General features: G+C 35.7%; 1 protein-coding gene across 2 annotated transcripts in view; it reads left to right on the top strand.

Annotated features, from left to right (window-relative positions):
• Nucleotides 1–605: 605 nt before the first annotated feature.
• Nucleotides 606–22,963, top strand: part of LOC131439284 (cold shock domain-containing protein CG9705) — a 66,762-nt gene continuing 44,404 nt past the window's right edge. The window contains exons 1-2 of one of the 2 annotated variants that reach the window (XM_058610118.1): nucleotides 606–909; nucleotides 999–1,166. In XM_058610118.1, coding sequence (XP_058466101.1) covers nucleotides 1,018–1,166 — 149 coding nt within the window. In that variant the 5' untranslated portion in view covers nucleotides 606–909; nucleotides 999–1,017. Of the gene's footprint in view, nucleotides 1,167–22,963 lie in introns of both variants that reach the window. The other variant, XM_058610117.1, reaches the window with a different exon arrangement.

Below are 22,963 nucleotides of genomic sequence, written 5' to 3' on the forward strand. Positions count from 1 at the left end.
TACAGATAGAATTGATATCCGATGATATCATGTGCGATATCACTTGATATCCCATACAATTTGATGTCAACGCGTATCACCATTTTGGCATGATATACGGGATATCATGTACGATATCATCTCGAGTTGTCAAAAAATCGCAACTAGCAACACGGATAATGGCATTGAACGCACTTATTTATGAACGTCACTTTGAGAGTGACAATAAACAATCATTATAATTTCGAATTTTTCAACGAATACTTGCGTTCGGAGACCATTAAATGCAAGACTTAAATTATTGATGGAATCGTAGGAGAGAAAAGCAATATTTTTGATCTTACTCCTAATGGGAACATTCAATATGACAACTTGATTGTCAAACGATATCATTTCGATCATATGTGAACACTTCCACGTGATATGCGTATCATCTCGGTATATCAAGTAATATAAGCGCTAATGTGAACATGGTTATGTTGAAATACTTCTGTATTCTGTACTGGCAGAAACATCTGGCATCCCTTTTTTCTTGAATACATCGAACTGTCAGGTGGCCGTTTCGATGTTTTATGCTCGCTTTTATGCTTGAGCTACTCAAACTGAATCTCTCCATCGCAATTGTCGCCAGTTCTCACTAGTACTCGTTTCGAAGCGGTGTTTTGTATTCGATGCAACGTGCGTATTAATCTACAAGTAATATTCGTGAATTCCTCATATTCATAATCTACAAGTACTTAAAACAAGAAGAAGCGAATAACGCATTTTTCGTTTTACCTGTAATTCGGTACGTGCTTGTGTCGATATTTGCAGTCTAGTGTTATCTGACCGTGAAGGAATTTCAAAGATAAGGCTTGGCTATAGGCCAAAGTGAATAAAGAAAGTGACGCGTTCAATTCATTAACCGGCGTGGTAATAAAGTGCAGTGTAGTGAGTATCGCACAAATCAGGTTTTTGTGAATTTGAGTGCCGTAGCACACAGCCAAAATCAAAATTGCTCACCTTTTGCAAAACAACAGCGGCCAGTGGAAGGTAACCATGTCCAGCAATATCCAGATAACGGCCGATGACAAACCATCGGCCGGCATAACGACGCCGTCGAAACCGGTCGCCAGCATCCCCTCGAGTCCGTCCCATCTGCAGCTACCCTCGCCGATCATCACGCGCCGAACCAGAACGGCTTCCACGTGAGTAACGATTGAATTGCACCAGTACCAATGCTATTGCGGTATGGGGAAAAATTTGCCGCAGCGATGCAAATTACCGCACTTAGCCAATCATCACATAAGTATTGATTAGCTTGTCAATTCATAGTCTGCTATAAATTTGTATTCGATACATCTCTCTAATATTTACCGTGTACCATGCACGATAAGGATGTGAAACAATAGAACACAAATTAATTAACGACTCGTTGGATCTCAGCATCTAAAACATCGTAGCTACGATTCTCGTTTCATTAGTTAGTACCGAACTGGCTTCTTCAAACGACGACCAATAAGAACTGGAAAATCTTTATCGGCATGAGATTGTGTACCTATTTAATAATTAATCGTCAACTTAAGGGTGGTGTGAAGCAAAGTCGATAGAGACATTGCCACGTGCTTTGAACGGGTATGAACAAACACAAGAACCAACTATTGTGCTCTAATTGAAATGGAAAACAGATCAAACTGCACACTTTTCCTATGAATAAATAAGCATGCTCTACTTCAATGAATCTCATTTGTAGGTATATGGTATCAGTTGGAGTTTGGTGTCGTCATTCTAAATGTCGGGCTTATTTCGTAATTACCTAACAGACAGACAGGTGTTCATTGGTGGTAGTCCGTTTACCCATTAGTTTTATAATTCCCAATCGTAAAATGAATTCTGCTCTGGCTCGATGTCCGTTTTTCGGAAAATATCAAAATAATAGACATTCCTAAGAAACCTATAGGAAAGCCGGCATGATATCCCAAACATGCCGGCATTGGGAAAATGCGTAACTCACCTTTTTTCCAGTTAAGGATTTTATTACGTAGCTTTTGCTTTTTTCGTAGAAGGCTAACCTGTCGAGTTGGATTGTGCAGGAATTTGGTTGTTTTTTTTTTCTTTACATTTCGTCTTAAATTCGTCAGTGTCCTCTTGAGTATGCTACACAGTACACGGTTGAAGTGAAATACCCATTTATAAGTACCACTAATACTTATTTTCGACTGCATTTCGTGCTGTCAAAAGTTGGGTACATTTTGACATATAAAACTGGGAGAAATGAATCAAAAAATACCCATATCTGGTTGAAAAACCCCCCGGTGAACGACCAAAAGGTTAAAGCCGGGGTAAAATAAATGATATTAATAATAATAATAATAATGGTTGAAAAACTCTCAAATGGTTCTAGGAAGCGAGCGAACGGTCTTTCTTTATAAGAAAATCTCGGAGACGTATAGTGCTGTATATCATTCGACTCAGCTCGACGAGATCGGAAAATGTCTGTATGGCTGTGCATTTTTTTATCGCTAAATTTTCAGATAGCTAAACTGGTTTTAACAAACTTAGGCTCGTTTGAAAACTACTGTTGGTTCACTAAATAGGTTTGAAGTTCAAGTGGCTGTCACTTAAGGTTCTGGTAATATAATGGTATAGGTGACGTAAATGTCAAAACTCATTACCGCTTAATTTTCTGGAATATGGGTTAATCAATATTAAAAATTTTACCTTCTGTCGAGACTAAAACTGGGCTGTGTGTCAATTTCGAAGATCATATGACGGACACTTCAAGTTTCGGAGATATAATCGTACAAGTGACGTATGCGACAAATTATTTTTTAATCACATCTAAAAGACAATAATTTTTTTAAATATTTTTTTTGCATTTTGCCAACACAATGCTTGATCTCTGAATCATTTAAAAAATTGATAATTTTCTACCCATTTTCGATTCCTTTTCTCATGTAAAACTGGGTAATAAACCACCCAATATTTGACACACAATTCGGAATTGGTACTTGAGCGGAAAAACAGGTATAGAGCGAGAAGACTAGCGTTTGTTGTCTGATGAATAGAGAAGATGTTTGGATATATGGTACCGGTCGTGAGACGGCTAGGATTTAAACCATGTTCGGTGTACGCTTATTAAATCCAGTCTTGTAAAATGAAAAACTCTTCTCCGTGGATTGCATCGAAACGCAGGTTCGAGTTCTGTCTCTGAGCGTAGCTTTTGCCGAAAAATCATATTTTCTGTTAAGTTTTTCATTCATTTGGCTTCTCCAATATATGTTTCCACTCAATCATTGCAAAACCTGAACTTAATTATTGAGACTTTACGTCAAATCAACTAAAAATAAATAAATCGTTGACGGTTTGTTAATGAGATTGTTGTCAATACGAATAGAAAAAATGTTCTCTCTACATAAAGGTGGATGTCGTTATAATAAACTTCTCACACGACTCACGAAGTACAATAAACTCGAGCGTTAAGACCGCTTAACTTTGGAAATCCGCTTAAAAAAGCGCATAATTTTTAAAGTTCTCATTAAAAAATCGCAAAAATAAGGAAAAAATATTGGTTGCTGCTAGATTTGTTAAAAATTCACGATGCATCGAGATCAGGTGTTATCTCGAAAAAAATATTTGAAAAATATCGACTTTGAGGCTATGAAAATTCCGAAATCGAAAATTTGTTTTCCATACCAAATGTTTCTGAAATGCCCAAAAAGTCAAGATCTGATGCTATCTCTGTTTAAAAAAAATCTAAATCCCAGAGTCAATCTGAAAAAAATTCTTTTTCGAATGTAACAAATCTCGTTGTTTCGTGCAATTTTAAAACGAAACAGAAGAAAAACGTATTGCTTTGAAAATTCGTATAAAAAGTCGCATAAAAACGTATAAAATAAACCGTACAAAACGACTTGAGTATGCTGACAAATGACCAGTTGATTTCCGTAAGGGACCAAGGTTTTACAAAGGCCGTTTGTCTTCTGGAGATGGAAATTTCTCGATGCGCTCCGGACAGCCTGAGAGCATGTCTAGTAGCTTTAATAGAATCGAAATTGATACAAACATATCCACACCAAACCATTATAGTTCAGTTGAATACACTGAGGTCTGTCTTGTAGTCTTTAAGCGGTTTTATGCGGATTTACGAATTTACGCGGTTTTTTTATGCGAGTTTCTAAGTTATACAGTTTTCTTGTTTTGTCCTAGAAATATATGAAATATAATATAAGGCATTTGGCATCAAACAAAAAATTTAGTCGATTTTTTCGGTTTTTTTTTCTACGCGGATTTCCGAAGTTATGCGGTCTCCAATTCTCAATCCCAAAGTCGCTTGTTTTGAAAAAATTTTTTTTAGAATACACCAGGTCTGTTTCATGCATTTCTAAAATATTTGACATAAAAAAAATCTTCAATTTTGCAGTTTTTTACGCTAATTTCCGAAGTTAAGCGGTACGGGGTAAAATGTGCTAACAAATGAAAACAATTAGTGCACTCGATTTTCTCAAAAAACCGAATTTCATAAACTTTGATTTAGCCCTCCGTCTGACAGATATTTTTATAACTTCGGTCTGACTGATGGGTCTGGTCAGACCCCTATTCATTTACGTGTATTTTTACGTATTTCGGTGTAAATTAAAAGTGTGTTCATGTATATTTATATAATAAATATTTATTTATTTATGTATTATAAATATGTAAAATTGATGGTAAAAAACGAAAATGTCAGTCAGACGGAGGGTTGAATGCAAGATCTCATTGTCCTATAGGCTGCTATTGACCTCCAGTTCCGGAGTGACGGGGTGAAATTTGCAAAAAAATATTAGAAAAGTGCACTCGATTTTCGCCTATAGGCTATTGAATATTTTTCGAACCCAATTTCCGGCTCCGGAGTAACGGTGTAAAATGGACAATGAAATTAAAAAAAAGTGCTCACTAATTTCTCGTTCTTAAAGCGTTATCCCGTTTTAATATGCATCGGTTTTGCATGACACACTTTGTGCGATGATTCATAAATTGAAATTTTGCGCACCTTATTTTGGCACTGAATTTCACCTTAATGCTCGTTCATACCGAACATTTTACAAAACTTTAATTTTTGATTATTTGTGGTTATCTCATACAACTGAAAATTTTATCATACGTTGCTGAACATGGTATGGAGAAAAAATTATGTTGCTGCGTTAAATTCAACAAGAGATATTCACGATTAAATTCTACCCATTATGTTACTGAGTGAATTTTGAAAAGGCGCTCCATAGTAAAGTAAGACATAGGAGCAAACTTCTTTTGCGTTTTTCAATAACGGCTTCTTTCAATTGCCCCTTAAAATGTGCTTTAGAAAGTACACTTGACTCTCTCGGACACTGCGGAGTTCTAATTAAAATAGTCACATAGCCTACTGTGAAATTTTATCCGGACTCGACTTCCGGTTCTAGAGTTACAAAGTAAAATACAGAGAAAAAAATAAAAAGTACACTAGATTTTCTCGGACGCCGTTTCTTAACTTTGATTACTTCGAAAGCTTGTTAAGGCATATTTTGATCATGCTCTAATAGAAGCAACATACAAAATATGGTTGAAACGGTCCATAGATCATGATTTTGATCTGAGAAATTAAGAACGTGGAAGACCATCAAAAACGTTTAAAACACGCCGTCTTGCAAGCCATACGGGATGAAGATGATACTTCTAGTCAAAATCAAATGGGCGCAATGTTTAATGTTGCACAACAAACAATTTCTAACCGTACAAAATCTATGGAAAAAATCCAAAAGTGTGGAAAATGGGTTCCAAATGAATTGAATTGAAAGACATGAAAAACCGGAAAAACAAACCTTGTGAGTTTTTGTTTAAAAGACACGAAAGAAATTCAGTTTCGCCACGAATTGTAACAATTTTTTTAAATCTTTTTTTTTAGTACGCTAAGTTCATATGAAATTAATGAAGCACCCCAAACAAATGAGCTTGAAATTATTAATAAGTTTTAATTAGTTACGATAACGTTGAATTTGTTGCTTTTTTTTATTTTGAGTACTTTGCTAAGTTTATATAAAGTTTATTAAGAAACCCTACCAAATAAGGTTGAAAACAAATCGAAACCCAGTCGATAGTTTGTTTCTAATTCGTTGTTACTTAGTTACGGTAATTTTGATTTTATTGCTCAATTTTTTCGAATTTTTTTTTTGAGTACTTCGTTAAGTTCATATGAAATTAACGAAGCACCCCAACCATATAAGCTTGAAAACAAATCGAAACTCAGTGGATAGTTTGTTGCTAATTCGTTGTTAATTAGTTACGGTAATTTTGAATATGTTACTCATTTTTTCTAAATCTTTTTTTTTGTGCTTCGATAAGTTCATATGAAATTAACGAAGCACCCCAACCAAAAAAAACCTTGAAACAAATCGAATCCTAGTAGATAGTTTGTTACTAATAAGTTTATAGTTACCTACGATAACGTTGAATTTGTTGCTTATTTTGTTTTTTTAAGTACTTTGCTAAGTTCATATAAAGTTTATTAGGAAACCCTATCAAATAAGATTTAAAACAAATCGAAACCCAGTCGATAGTTTGTTTCTAATTCGTTTTTAATTTAGTTACGGTAATTTTGAATTTATTGCTTAATTTTTTCGATTTTTTTTAGTACTTCTTTAAGTTCATATGAAATTAACGATGTTGATCATGCTCTAATAGAAGCAACATGTAAAATATGGCAAAAACGGTCCATCGATAATGATTTTGATGTGAGAAATGAAGAACGTGGAAGACCATCAAAAACGTTTAAAACAAGCCGTCTTGCAAGCCATACTGGATGAAGATGATACTTTTAGTCAAAATCAAATGGCAGCAATGTTTATTGTTGCACAACAAACAATTTCTGGCCGTACAACATCTATGTAAAAAATCCAAAAGTGTGGAAAATGGGTTCCAAATGAATTGAATTGAAAGACGTGTAAACTCGGAAAAAAAGAAATTCAGTTTTGCAACGAATTGTTACATGAACGTGAACTTAGTGAGGCATTTCTCGCCGATGGTATCGCAAATAGGTGAATAGTTTGTTGCTAATTAGTTTCGGTAACTTTGAATTTGTTGCACAATTTGTTTAAGTACTTCGCTATGTTTATGTAAAATTTATGAAGAAATCCTACCAAATAAGCTTGGAAAAAATTGAAACCCAGTCGATAGTTTGTTTCTAATTCGTTGTTAATTAGTTTCGGTAACTTTGAATTTGTTGCACAATTTGTTTGAGTACTTCGTTATGTTTATGTAAAATTTATGAAGAAATCCTACCAAATAAGCTTGGAAAAAATTGAAACCCAGTCGATAGTTTGTTTCTAATTCGTTGTTAATTAGTTACGGTAAGTTTGAATTTGTTACTCAACTTATTTTAAAATTTGTTTGAGTACTTCGCTAAGTTTATATGAATTTTACGAAGCACCCCAACCTAATGAGCTTTAAAACAAATCGAATCCCAGTGGATAGTTTGTTGCTAATTAGTCACAATAAAAACATTTGAAACATTGGTCAAGAAGTTCAAAATTATCGTAACTAATTTTCAACTTACTAGTAACAAACTATCCACTGGGTTTCGATTTGTTTTGGAGCTTATTTGAAAGGGATTCTTTGTGAACCTCCCTTACCTACCTTACCGAAGTACTCAGAAGAATAAAAATGAAAACTGTGTAACAAATTAAAAATAACCGTAACTAATTAGCAACTTATAACCAACAAACTATTCACTGGGTTTTGATATTTGGGAGAGGTGCATTAATAACTTCATATGAGCTCAGTGAAGTACTAAAAAATTAATAAAAATTGAATAACAAATTCAAAATTACCGTAACTAATTGCAATAAATCATTCATTAGTTTTCGATTTGTTTTCAAGCTTATTTGTGAGAGGTGCATCGTTAGCTTCATATGAACTTTGCGAAGTACTAAAAAAATCGAACCTAATTGGCAACAAACTATTCACTGGGTTTCGATTTGTTTTCAAGGTTATTTAGAAGGGGTGGGGTTTGATATTTTGGAGAGGTGCTTTATTATCTTCATATGAGTTTAGCGAAGTACTAAAAAATTAATAAAAATTAAATAGCAAATTCAAAAATGCCGTAACTAATTAGCAACTTATTTGCAACAAGCCATTCATTGGGATTCGATTTGTTTTCAAGTTTATTTGGGAGGGATGCTTTGTTAGCTTCATATGAACTTTGCGAAGTACTCAAAAAAAATCGAGCAACAAATCAAAAATTACCGTCACTAAGTAGAACCTAATTAGCAACAAACTATCCACTGGGTTTCGATTTATTTTCAAGCTTATTTGGAAGGAATGGGGTTTGATATTTGAGAGAGGTGCCTTATTAACTTCATATGAGCTCAGCGATGTACTAAAAAAAATAATATAAATTTAATAACAAATTCATAATTACCGTAACTAATTAGAAACTTATTTGCAACAAACCATTCATTGGGATTCGATTTGTTTTCAAGCTTATTTGGGAGGGGTGCTTCGTTAGCTTCATATGAACTTTGCGAAGTATTAAAAAAAACGAGCAACAAATCAAAAATTACCGTAACTAAGTAGAACCTAATTAGCAACAAACTATCCACTGGGTTTCGATTTGTTTTCAAGCTTATTTGGAAGGGGTGGGGTTTGACATTTTGGAGAGGTGCTTTCTTAACTTCATATGAGCTTAGCGAAGTATTAAAAAAATCAATAAACATCGAATAACAAATTCAAAATTACCGTAACTAATTAGCAACTCATTTGCAATAAACCATTCATTGGGTTTTGATTTGTTTTCAAGCTTATTTGGGAGGGGTGCTTCGTTAATTACATATGAACTTACTAAATAAAATCGAGCAACAAATTAAAAATTACCGTAACTAAGTAGCACCTAATTAGCAACAAACTATCCACTGGGTTTCGATTTGTTTTCAAGCTTATTTGGAAGGAATGGGGTTTGATATTTGAGAGAGGTGCCTTATTAACTTCATATGAGCTCAGTGAAGTACTAAAAAAATAATAAAAATTGAATAAAATATTCGAAATTACCGTAACTAATTAGCAACTTATTTGCAACAAACCATTCATTGGGTTTTGATTTGTTTTCAAGCTTATTTGGGAGGGGTGCTTCGTTAATTACATATGAACTTAGCGATGTACTAAAAAATAATAAAAAATCGAACAACAAATTCAAAATTGCCGTAACTAATTAGCAACAAATTATTTACCTATTTGCGTTAGCATCGGTGAGCGGTGCCTCGTTAAGTTCATGGTCATAATTGTTACTAGCGATGAAAAATGGATTCATTTTGAGAATACCAAATGGAAAAAATTGGGTGAGTAATGTCATAGACATAACTGAATGACGTGAATTCGAACAAAACTTTACACTTCTCAAAAGTTGATATATTGTGTGAATTGTACAAGGTTTCATTATTTTACTTCCAGGATTGTAACGATGCACATGAACCAAAGTACGTCGAATTCACTACACACTTGTTTTAACACACACAGAAGTACACACGGTATAAATGATAATAATTTCAATGAAATGAAATATCATAAAGTTATTTGGTAATTAATTTACTGATATTAAAAGTCAACTGTGCAGACTAGAAAGAATAAAACATGTCAATTTATACATTTTATACCTACCCAGTTAGTAACCCGAAAGAAAATGTAATGTCCGTCGTCGTCCGAACTCGAGAAAGACAAACATGCGTCATGAGGTTTTCTCTTCAATACTAGTTGAAATCAAACGTCTTAGAAAACTGTAATTTTGAGTTATTTGTGGTTATTTCATACTATTGGAAAATTTATCATAAATTGCTGATCATTCGATCGATTCGACCGGAAGGCAAAGCTCTTTATTCGGTGGGATCAGAGAGGTGTGGTATGTCGTGGGCTTCTGCTGGATACCAATCTCTACGGGCAACAAATGATAATGACTTGATCGATAAACGATCAGAATGGGTCAGAAAACACGGAAAAGTAATTTTGTTCCAGGACATTGCATACAAAGAAAATTTGGTTCAGGATACAACCAAGGAACTTGACTGCGAGCTGCTACCTCACCCGCCGTATTCATCAGAATTGACCCCTTTCGACTACAATTTGTTTTCATCGATGGACCTAGGATTCCTACGAAGAAGTCGTACATTTGGTGTCTGATTGGATTGCTTCAAGAAACGAACAATTCTATTGTCGAAAATGCGGTCAAAAAATTTTTTTTATTATAGAGAGTATAAGAAAGACATCATTACATCATTAGGTGGATTAAAACAGATTTTTATAAATGTACTAGAAACACGTGTGAAACGTTGGTGGGGTTAAGAATTTTCTGTTGTTATAATCCCAAAACTATTTTTTTAAAACTGTCATAAATCATTCATCCAGAATTACAGCATTGCTGAGTATGCTCTAAGTATTACAGTAAGATCCTCACTACTGGTGTTACTTTTATTTTTCTAGATCGAGTTTAACATCGCCATATTTGCCACCATATAAACATTCAAGCGTGTTTGTTTTACATCTTCCAGTCAGCAGAAATCACGTTGAAACTGATTTGATGTTAAACAGGGTTAACGAATGGCTCGTGTCGGATAGAGACGACGTCCTGCTGCTTCAACCAAACCCCAATCCAACCGGAACGAAGGCAGTCCTCGTCGCGATCCAATCGATACAACAATGGCAACAACAAACGAGCGGCGTCTGGTTTGGAAAGACGTCATCAACGGGTACGACACCCTCGGGATCAGCGTTAGGAGAAGGCTGTTAGTAAATCGTTTTTCCATTACCTGCTTTGCTTCTGTACCGACGTGGGAAATCTATAATTAAAACGTGAACCATAAAAAAACTGTGGTGTCATAAATGTGTAGTAGGTGGCCTCGATGGGAAGCGAAAGCACAACCTTGCCGGGAACGGAAAGCGTCGATCATAACGAGTGGAACGCGCAGTGAATCCTTTCATCCTCGTCATCTCGTTTCCGGTAGCTCTAGCAGCATCACCAGCGCCTGTGGAGAGCATAAAATATAACAGCAGTAGGCAAATCTATTGCCATCAGGAGGTGATTGAGTTCAATGTTTCCTCACTTGATTTGTAGTGGCCGTTGGCTTCTGTGATATTGAACTAACACCAAGTGGAATGCTGTAGTAGTAAGTAAGTGACAATCGAACGCCTTTCGGGTTTCAACCACTTGTTGAACTTCCCCCATTACGAAAAATAAAAGTCACGCACAGTCAACGACCCTTTGCGTATAATATATTAAACCAACTGAGCTCTGATAAGCCCGCATTAAAGCGGGGCCTACTTTCTGTGAATCGATTTTTTTGGCAAGCCGCAAATAATCTGTTGTATAACCGTATCAGTAACCCCCAAATGACTGTTTTTGATCACCGATTCATTTGCGAACAATACCAGTATTGATTTGATTGCATGACACTCTTGAATCTCTGTGTCTTCCCGCAGCTAGGGAATTCAGTGTATCAATAGGGTGTATCTGCGCGTAAACAGATAACCAATTTGTATTGAATACCGTTATTAGCATCAACCCTTGCTAACGATCATCAATCACATTTATGTTCGATGATAGGAAGATGTTTTTTTCCCTCAAATTAAGAGCAGAACACCCTAGCAATATTAATGGTATTTGGTACTCACGATGAAGGCCAACTGCGCTTTACATGAATGGAAACCGTTTGGTAGAGATAACAAAGAAACAGCATCGTATCGCAAGCTAAGTCACAGAAAGCTCTTCCAGATGGTTGCAAACAGCGCGAGTGCGGATATGCATGAGTACTTTCTCAATGGTCATTACGCGTCAGTGCACAACAAAGGATACCCCCCGCCCACCGGGGTTGGCTTCGACATACATTCCAATTTATATCATATTGACCGAGCAAATAGGTGACATGGGAAACATGTTGCGGCAAATAACACAATTCCCCGGTTTCGATGGTAGGACTGCAAGGAGCGAACGGACAACACTATAGCAATGATTTCCAAATTCTTTCACATCCCAATGAAATGACTTCCTTTTTTCTCAGAAATAAACCAGTCCGAAAAATCGGGATACTTTGAAGATACCCAATCAAGCATGTCTAGTCAGATGAGAAAGTTCAGAGCTACGTTCGCCGAGAGTAAATATATGGGAGTAGGATATTGCGATGCTTCATTTCGGCTTGGCAATACTATGAATATTGATGTCTCATGTCGGTGTCTAGAAGAAGAACTTTTCCCACGTTTGGTAAACAGGATAGCTATGATGATGACATACGAATAGGATATTAGATTGACAACTAAATTATTATTTCCGGGAAGACTACCCAGAAAAGGGGTTATCAAATGCCGTACGAGATATACAGTGCCATCATATTGGTTGATTTCCGTTTGCATACCATACAAATCAATCTTTACCGTTCAGCCTAAATATATGTGAAATGAATACGAGCAAAGGTGAGGTAGACTTTCGTTGCCAAAGGACTTAGGTATCCGATAGCATGATAACCTCCACAGGTTTGTTTGCTGTTTAACAAAGTATTGTAATACAAGTACAAGCCAGTTTCGTATTTCCCAGTCCCAATCTTGAAGGTTTCATACACGGAACAGCAAAACAATCTAATTTTAAGTGCGCTCCACCCAATTTGGGGGTTCCGTTCAATAACCTTATTTTTAGGTATATTGGCTCTAGGTAGTTTCCGTAAGGCACGTGCAAAAAATACCTAATGATGAGTTATACTCACTCTACAATTGAATCGTATTGACTCAATTTCAGGTTGATACGGTTTACCTAATTTTAGATTAAAGAACTCAAAATTATGTAGAAAGAAGTCAAATAATAGGTAGTTTTTATTTTCCGTGTATAATACCCGTAAGATTCGTAAGGATGTTTATGGATGATTATTAAGCATGAATTTGTTGGTCATAAATTCGTTAGGCATTAGCGTCATTTGGCTTTACATAAAGTGACATACCGTTTCATTTGGCTTAATTTCATTTATTCCGTTATTCAATTTGACTCAATTTTCACAAACTTTAGATGTTAACGAAACGTAACTCCTGAATTTCGTCCGAATTCAACTTCCGGCTCCGTGAATAGGTTGCATCATTTTTGCGAGTTTTTTTTCCAGAATTATCGTTCAACAAAACCATTTGAACAACATTTTGTTTTTTTTTTCGTGGAAAAGTGTTGAGAAATAAATCGTTGAAGAGGTATTTTTGAGAACGCTTCTCAAAAATCATTATTTGCGGTGTCTACTGCATCTCAGCGCAGACTAATCAGAAGTGAACAAATGAACGCAGCATAGCTAGAGTAGAAGTTTTTCTAGACCCCAACGTTTATGTTTAATTTTTTTAAATTTTTTTTATTCTTGGTGATTGTTCAAAGTGGAAACTATGATTTTTACGAAAAACCCGCCATTTTGTAGCTATGAAACCTCCTCAAAGTAACAAACAACGAAAAGGAAAACGTTGGAGTCTGTTTTTTACCTTTTTTTATATATATTAAAAATGGTATAGAATTCGCTCAAACTTTCGAAAATTTTTCCGAGGCCCGGAGGGCCGAATGACATATACCAATCGATTCAGCTCGACGAACTGAGCAAATGTCTGTGTGTGTGTGTATGTGTGTGTGTCTGTATGTGTGTTGTCAACTAAGAGGTCGAGATCTCAGAGATGGCTGGACCGATTTTGATCAAACTAGTCGCAAATGAAAGGTCTCCTCGTCACCCAAAACGCTATTGAATGGTTTGGAGATCGGATGTTTACTTTTTGAGTTATACGAAGTTTTATGTCAAAATTTTCAGTTTTTTGACAGTATCTGTCACATTTGACCTTGAAAACAGAATATATTTCCAGACTTAGATTTCGCTCGGTAATACCTATCCAACAAGCCATAGATTGTTAAAATCCGTCCATTTTTAACGGAGATATCGATATTTTTGTGTAAGCCTTATTTCAGTAGAAGGAATTTTGAGCGCTGTATGAAAAAGCAATGCTTGGGAGCAACATGAAACACGATTTTTTATACTGTTACATATAATTGTTTCTAAGTACCAAAAAGACTGTGTACAGCATCCTTTTTTATGACAATTTGCCTCGGACCAATTTTAGCACGGTTCATTTTTGGCAACATAATCTTTCGAATATGGCATATGTAAACCAGATGATACCAGCATTATCGAGTTGGAAGTAATTCCATAATTATATTGATTTAAACTATTTACAGCAATAAATGCTGGAAGAACATGACTTCCATATACCATACGACTCAGTTCGTCGAGATCAGCAAATGCGTGTGTGACAAATAATTTCACTCAATTTTCTCGGAGATGGCTAAACCGTTTTCTACAAACTCAGATTCATATGAAAAGTCGTATACTCCCAAACAAGGTTCCTGAATTACGTTTGGATCCGACTTCTGATTGCGGAACCACAGGATGATATGTGAAACGAAATTAAAATAATGCAATTAATTTTTCTCGTAGATGGCTGAACCGATCTAAGATTCAAATGAAATCTAAGAATCATCTATGATTCAAATGAGAGGTCTTAAAATCCTATAAAACCTCTTACTTTTTAGTCAGATCCGACTTCTGGTTTAGAAAATGCAGGGTGATTAGTATAAAAATGTCCATTTCACATAAATTAATCAGGTTTATCGGGTTTTCAGATTTGGATAGTCGATTACCAAATAAATTTATTTCAGTTTGAGCGGTATTCGTTTTTGGATTTGGAATGTACCCCCAAATTTTAATTCGCACTACAATTTCTCAAAGATGTCTACACACTGCTCAGGTGAATTTAACTGATTTCGGCTACACCGATTTTAGAATTCCGGTTCCAGTATCGAATCGATTCTCAAAGCTCAATCATTTTCTCAAAAAAGACCAAATCGAACTTCAAAAACAAATATTACAGGACTTAAGGTCCCATACAAAATTGGTGAGTTTTATCCGATTCTGGAATTACAGATGATGAGTTTATAAATTTCATGTAAATTGTTTGGCGTAATAATTTATGGCCATTCGAATCATTTTGGGCTATGCTAATTCCTGAATACCGGCTCTGGAAGTACCATAAATAATGACGAAAAACTCTAAAGTGGAACTTACTTCGACATCTCATGGAATGTTCAATCGATTGTCACACGCTAAGATTGAAATTCGATATGTTTTGCAGTTTCGGCATTACAGGGTAATGAGTGATTAAAATCTCAATTTGCCGTTTTAAACGACGATAATTAAAATAATGTCATGAGAACTAAAACACCTAAGAATATCCATGCAAAAACACATGCGTATTGATAAAAAAGGTATCATCTCACTGCTAGGTGGATCAATCACGTTTTTATATGTAGAAATGTGCACAAAATTTTAAAAAAAGGGGAATTAGTTTTTGAATGACGATGGACACGGACTTTCAAAACCTGCTTTCGAGAAAACGCGTTTAAAGTTTTTTGTCTATAAAATCAATGGAAACAATTAATTGCTCCAGGGAACCCGTAGGGTCTAACATTTTCAAAAAATCATATTTTTGCCTTTTTCATATAGAAAGGTTATACAATCACAGCAAAAACCAACTTTTGAATCGAGGCCCGGAGGGCCGAATGTCATATACCATTCGACTCAGCTCGACGAACTGAGCAAAAGTTTGTGTGTGTGTGTGTGACAAACAGTTTCACTCACTTTTCTCTGAGATGGCTTAACTGATTTTCACAAACTTAGATTCAAATGAAAGGTCTCATGGTCCCATACAAAGTTCCTGAATTTCATTAGCATCCGACTTCCGGTTCCGGAATTACAGGGTGATATGCACCAAAAATGTGAAAATAATGTCAACCTTTTTACTCGGAGATGGCTGAACCGATTTTCACAAACTTAGATTCAAATGAAAGGTCTCATGGTCCCATACAAAATTCCTGAATATTATTTGGATCCGACTTCCGGTTCCGGAATTATGGGGTAAAATGTGCAAAAAATTGTGAAAATAAGTGCACTAACTTTTTTCAGAGATGGCTGAAACGATTTTCACAAACTTAGATTCAAATGAAAGGTCTTATGGTCCCATACAAAATTCCTGAATATTATTTGGATCCGACTTCCGGTTCCGGAATTATGGGGTAAAATGTGCAAAAAATTGTGAAAATAAGTGCACTAACTTTTTTCAGAGATAGCTGAAACGATTTTCACAAACTTAGATTCAAATGAAAGGTCTGCTGGTCCCATACAAAATTCCTGAATATTATTTGGATCCGACTTCCGGTTCCGGAATTATGGGGTAAAATGTACAAAAAAATGTGAAAATAAGTGCACTAACTTTTCTCAGAGATGGCTGAACCGATTTTCACAAACTTAGATTCAAATGAAAGGTCTTGAGGTCCCATAAAAAATCCTGAATATTATTTGGATCCGACTTCCGGTTTGGGAGTTATGGAATATGTGTTCTAACTTTTCTCATAAATGGAACCACCGATTTTCACAAACTTAGGTTCAAATGAAAGGTCCTGTGGTCCCATACGTAATTCCTGAATTTCATGCGAAACCAACTTCCGGATCCGGAAATATAGGGTAAAGTGTGTTAAAAATTGTATACCATCACTGAAAATGGGGAAAACCCTTAAAAAATTTTCTTAATCTACCTCAAATGTTTTCCAATTGATAGTTTTTATCAGTAGACTGTCAAACAAACCGATTTCGGTTATTCTTTTAAGAATCGAAGAAAATTATTTTGAAGAATACCACAGTATTATATATGATAGTATGATTGATATGAGAAAGGCATCATTACACCACTAGGTGGATTAAAACAGGTTTTCCTTTTATAATTTATTATAACGAAACATTTTAAGAAAGTTTTGTCAAGCGAAGTAGAAATCTTGGGTTTGTGCGCCGAGCTCTTGCTTCTTCGTAGAATGTGATATTCATAGATAAAGGCCAATAACTTCCAGAGTTTCGTTCCAATAGGCTTGAAAATTCCACAGAATATTGTAGAAATGTTTTGCTATAAGAAAATATAAAGAAAATAATAAATGATTTTTCAAAATTGTTAGACCCTACCCGCCCTTTAAGTGTTTGTATATTGAACGACATGCAATGCTGTTCAGTTTAATTTTAAAAAGCTCATACCAAAAAATTGTTTCTGGATAGATTTGATGCGTTCTTGGTGAATAATATGTGGGATGTGCGTGGTGTAATATTACTAGACTATCTTGAGTAAGAAAATATGTTACCATTAACAATGAATATTATATAGCGTTAATGGAGCGTTTGAAGACAGAAATTGCAAAGTAACGACCGAATATGGCAAAGAAAAAAATTTTGTTTCATCAAGACAACGCAACAACAAGTTAATCAAAACAATAGCAAAACTACATGAATTGATCTTCGAATTGCTCCCAAATCAACCGTATTCGCCATATTTGGCTCCCAGCGACTACCGGCTGTTCGCAGACCTGGAAAAAAATGCTCGCCGGTGAGAAAGTTCGCACGAATGAAGAGGTTATCGCTGAAACTGAAGCCTATTTTGGGGCCAAAGTTGAATGTATGTATGTATGTATGTATGTTTGAAGCCACCATCATTTCAAGGCATTACCAGTGTATGCGGGTAGACTTACAGTAGATCCGAATTTGATGATCAGATAGCTTCCATATAATTCCTGTTAAGAAGGCCAAAATGTGTTTTGGGGTCCCGGCCCCTTCCAGCAGGAACATCCGGCCATATAATAAAGAATTTCGCTGTACCAGCTTAAACCCGCCTGATGGTTTGTTTGTTAGAAGGGTGCGTCTTACTCATTTCAGACCTTCAGGGAAAAACACAAAGCTTCCCCCACGTGACTCGGGTTGGCAATCCACTCCATCATCCAGTCATTCACTTGTAAGATACCCTGATGCACTCCCTGCCCCTCCCCGTTGTCGATATACTTGAGCATAATACAATATAATATAATATAATATAAATTTATATAAAAAAATATAATATAATACAGTACAATATGATATATCACATCCTAATGCAATACAAAACAATATAATATGATATAATTCATTAAACATAACACAAAATATCATAATATAATATAATATAACACAATTTAATGCAATACAGTATACTACCAAGCTAGTACAAACTTTTTTGAAAATCCGTTAAAAATCATCGTTGCACACGGCTTTGCACGTATGCATGTCTGTTGGATATCTGTTCTCTGTGATATAACATAAAATATATTATTATATATATTCTAACAATATACTATAACATAATAAAATATAACACAATAAATATGCTTATAATATAATATAATACAATATAATATGATATTATGCAATGCAGTATAATACCATACAACATAATATAACATAACAGAAGATACTATATGAAATAAAATGCTATGATACAATGTATAGCAGTTGATGTCGCAGTGTAAGTAATGCTCTTCTTTCGTCGCAGTAGGAAATACAATATTTCTTTGTTAATCATAATAATAATTATAATAATAGTAATAATAATAATAATAATATTAATAATAATGATAATAATAATAATAATAGTAACAACAATTTATAATACAATGTAATATAATTCAATTCAATATATAACAAATAATGCAACAAACAACAGAACCACATGCGGCAATATACTACCATAAATATTGCACTTTAGGATGAGCTTCAAACTACAAGCCATTTCACACCCTCTCATTCTGCTACTACGCAGAAGGCGATAGCATCCAGTCGACGCCGTTCTATTGACCAAATGTCATCATAGACGCTCGGGGAGGCATGAGATAGGAACTTGTGAGGACTTAGTTATCTCACCATTTGATGACCTTGAGGCAAAAGTTGAATCGTTCTACAAAAGTGGTATTCAAATGTTATATGCTGGAATGATTGCGTTGCTCTTGATGGAGGTTACGTTGGTGAATGAACCAAAAAAATCGTGTTCTCTTTGTTAGTTCCGGGACTTTTTAGCCCATGTGTTAGAAACTTGTGAGGACTCAGTCATCTCACCTTTTGACGATCGCCATTGTGAAGAGTTTTATTACGAAAAAAGACCACTTTCAAAACATCAGCACGAGTTTCGACGCACTGAAGCTTTCAAAAAAATAATTATTATGATTCATGAAGACTATTGCAAGAAGCGCATTCTTAAACGAACGTTAAGCCAGACTTTTTGGATGAAATATTAGTTTTGATAAATTTTTCACCAACGTTTGATGGAAAATTGCCTACATTTTATGACTGTAGATTTCAATTCCCTAATAAAAAGTTAGCAACACTGCTTCAGTGGATTTGTATTAGATTGCGCTACACAAAATAAACAAAACTAAATATTTTCTGTTTTCCGGAAAAATAAATAGTTTTACGACAACATTCCATATCCATTGCCCTTCGCGTGTCAAATTAAAGGTTCATATTTTGCGGGTTTACTTATAGAAGGTACGTGAATCTTTAATTTCTAGCAATTATTCTAGCAGTAATTTCTGAGGAAATCCATATAGGAATGTGTTTGTTGCTAATCAAATGTGTTAGTGGAAATAAGCTGAAACTGAAATATTTTGTCTCGAGCAGTTTTAAGGAAAGCGGAAGAGTTTTAGACTAAGATTTTCGTTTTTCTTGGATTGCAATTTTAAGCAGAATGATCCGATTGGTTTATTTTTTAACCATATGGAAGATTTGTTGATCAAAATCAGGAAAATAGGCACCGAAATTTGTTTTTACGCACAAATTGTTGACATTACTCATACGCTTGCAAAGAGTCTTGCTCCTTAAATGAGCCATGTCGGGTTTTTGTTGCTGCGATGATATCCGTCTCTCTTTGATGGCACTGATTCAATCGTGTGAAGAGTTGCCAGTGAGCGTTCTTTGATACGATAAAAGCCATCCTTGGATGTGACACACAAGACTGCTACAAGTATTTACTAACAGTAAAAGTGTTACTTGGGATAACCCCACTTAAAAATAAAATAACATCTGTTCGTCTTCATGGTGTTTTGTTAAAAAATTAGGGGGGCAAGTATTTTTGAGTTCGCCTCGGACACCGGAAACGCTTGCTACGGCTCTGTGTTTTATGAAAAAAGTGGCGAAAAAACTGGAAGAACTCATATGATTGTTACATACGAACGTAGCAAGTCTTTATCTTTATCGGACGAATGATAGAAACGAAAATCTATCAATTATTGGGTGTAGCTTATGGATGTTTGCTTGCGACACAAGGGCACACGGGCTAGATTCAAAATAGATCTACATCGACCATGAGAAGTGTGTATGCATGATGCTCTGTTCGATTGAAATGGTGTTTGAGATTGGTTTAATCGCATCCCAGAGTAGAAAAATTATAGGGTTTCAATGATTGGAGAAGTCGAATCAAAACACCAACTTACAAGTTTTTAAACTTACACAAGTTTCAACATGTTACGATGTTCTGATTTTGAAGTATAGACGAACGGATCCTACTTTTCTAATATGCTTCGTATACTCTTAGTTTTCCTACAGGTAAATCAAATCAGAGCATAAAAAGATCTCACTGCGGTCTTCTGAAAATTCTGAGAAAAAAAACCGACCGAACCAAACAGTCAGTCGCCCATGGTCACCGAAATATTCAAAGTAAGAACAACAAAACAAGCTAAATTCGGATCCCTTGCACTGCAGATGTTTTCCATCCCGTTTGCGTTCATATCATTTCAACAAATCATTACGGGCTACCGGCCAGAAAATGCTTCTTCGAATGCTTGGAAAATCAAGCAACCGTGATTGAAAGTGCTCCTCCGCCAGCCAGACCCCGGTGGTCATCGGGCACTTACACCGAAACTGTGGTTTTATTTGCTCATCTCGACGGTTTCGTCCTGGTGAATGTGGAGAGATGTGTGCACATACTTTGTCGTAAGTAAGCATCAGCACTGCAGCAGCAAATCCAATCGGTATTCACCGCTGCTCGGCACAGTCCAGATAATGAAAAAGCTGTGATAAAATCTGTGATTCACCCAACCCCCCTCAATCATATCAATGGAACAACTTGAAACAGTAGTCCTCGGACGCAGGAATAATATACAGCCTCGATCTATTCAGCCGGAATGATGGTTCTGCTGGTAAATTGGTTCCAACGCCCACCGGAGAGATGGTGATTTCCGATTGGTACACTGGTTATCCGCTGAATCAAACGATTCGTTTGTTTTGCTTGTTAATCGTGCTCAACAGCGTTCTATTGGTTCAGTATTTTTATGACTGTGGACAACGGAAGACGGTGTTCAAACGGTGATAATTTAACAAAATCTTCCTTTCTACAATATTACCTTGGATCTTCCAGGTGGAACGGCGTGACATATATGTTAGCAGTAGAAGTTTGAAACAGCAGAACCTGAACAGAATATCGATAATGGAAAATCCGTAGAACAAACAATGGCCAATGCCAACTGCGGAAATCAGCTGCTCGTGCGATGTCGGTGTTCGCAATGCACCACTTCTAAGTATGCTGCCAATCCGGCACCGTCTGAATGTCTATAGACAAATCGAATGAAGGGAACAAACAACCAATAACAGAAAATACGTTTCAACTTGACCGACCCGGTTGGTTGGAAAAAAAAGCGATAGCTAACATACCCACAGACAAAAACTTTACTTTAATCACTTTCTCGCGTCACTTTCGTGTTCTATTTCCGCGAAACGATACCTTCGACTAGGTGTTTATTTTTAAAGGCGATGGCGATGGTACTCTCTTCCGCATTCGGTGCAACTTTGCTGATCAAAGTGTAGCGAATCATGCGGCTTTTGTTATCACGGTCCATCCATTCCGCAGTTGCATTTTAGCTTCGGTTGCTTTTCCGATGCCACCTCAGGGGTAATAAATATATGTCTTGGACCGGTTCCACGGTTGATTTCCAGAGATACCGAACAGTAATTATCGATCATCTACAACTCTTCCATAGTTTACCTTCAACCTTTCCTTGGCGAGTCCGAACACCCAAGAAATAAAAATGCGATAGCTCAATGAGATAACATTGATTTGTTCTCTGCTATAAAAGTGTGAAATTACACTCAAGTGTTGAGATAACCTAGAAACAAGAGCGAAAAGGAAAATTGAACAATGCACGGAATCAACGTCATGCTGCACTAGACGTGAAATAAGAACCCTGGGAAACGGACAGTATGACTATCTTGAGAACGTTTCTGTTGTCTGGTTTTGTACGTGCAATAGAACTTAGTGGAGCAAGATGGATTGCTAATTTATGTCGTGTGTAAATCTGACGATTTTTTAGAAAAACCAAAGAATTGTTTATTTACCATCGCTGCTGAAGCCATCACACTTCAATGTAGGTGGTGTAAATCTTCTTGACCTTAAAATGCGCTGCAATCGCAAAAAATGGTTATGGTCTCTAAGGCATACTTATTTAGGCATACATGTCAAATTTCAGTGCGATAGATATATTACACTAAAATAAATCCACACGTTAATCTTATGTACAAAAACACATAGATTCCAAAAATGGCTTTGTCATCGGAGTTTACGTAATGTTCTTGACAACCATCGAATCATGATTGAATAAGAAATGGACCGTATGTCAGAATTATTGCAGTTGTCACATATTTTGTATGTGCCATGCACAGATAAAAATATTTTGTGAATTTACATCTATTTTCATGCACATATTTGGAGCAGGTAATTAAACATAAAATTACTTTACAATTCTGTACTCTCGAATACAATTTAATCGCAAAATAAGCGTTAATTGAAAGATACAGTTATATTCATTGAAAATTCAATGCAATTCAATTTAGTTTTGCATCGATAAAGGTTTTCAATCAAAATTTCGATTCAACCCATGTCTATTCCATGTTACTATTGATTTACATCTCGTGTAAATTTCATTATTTCTTTCTGTGTGTATTATTATTATTATTATATCGTTTATTTACCCCCAGTTTTAACCTAATTATGGTCGTTCACCGGGTTTGTCTCAAGTTGGGGTTTAGGGGAGAGGGAGAGAGTTTTCACATCGAGTGAA

Source organism: Malaya genurostris, chromosome 3 (assembly GCF_030247185.1).
Source record: "Malaya genurostris strain Urasoe2022 chromosome 3, Malgen_1.1, whole genome shotgun sequence".
NCBI lineage: Eukaryota > Metazoa > Arthropoda > Insecta > Diptera > Culicidae > Malaya > Malaya genurostris.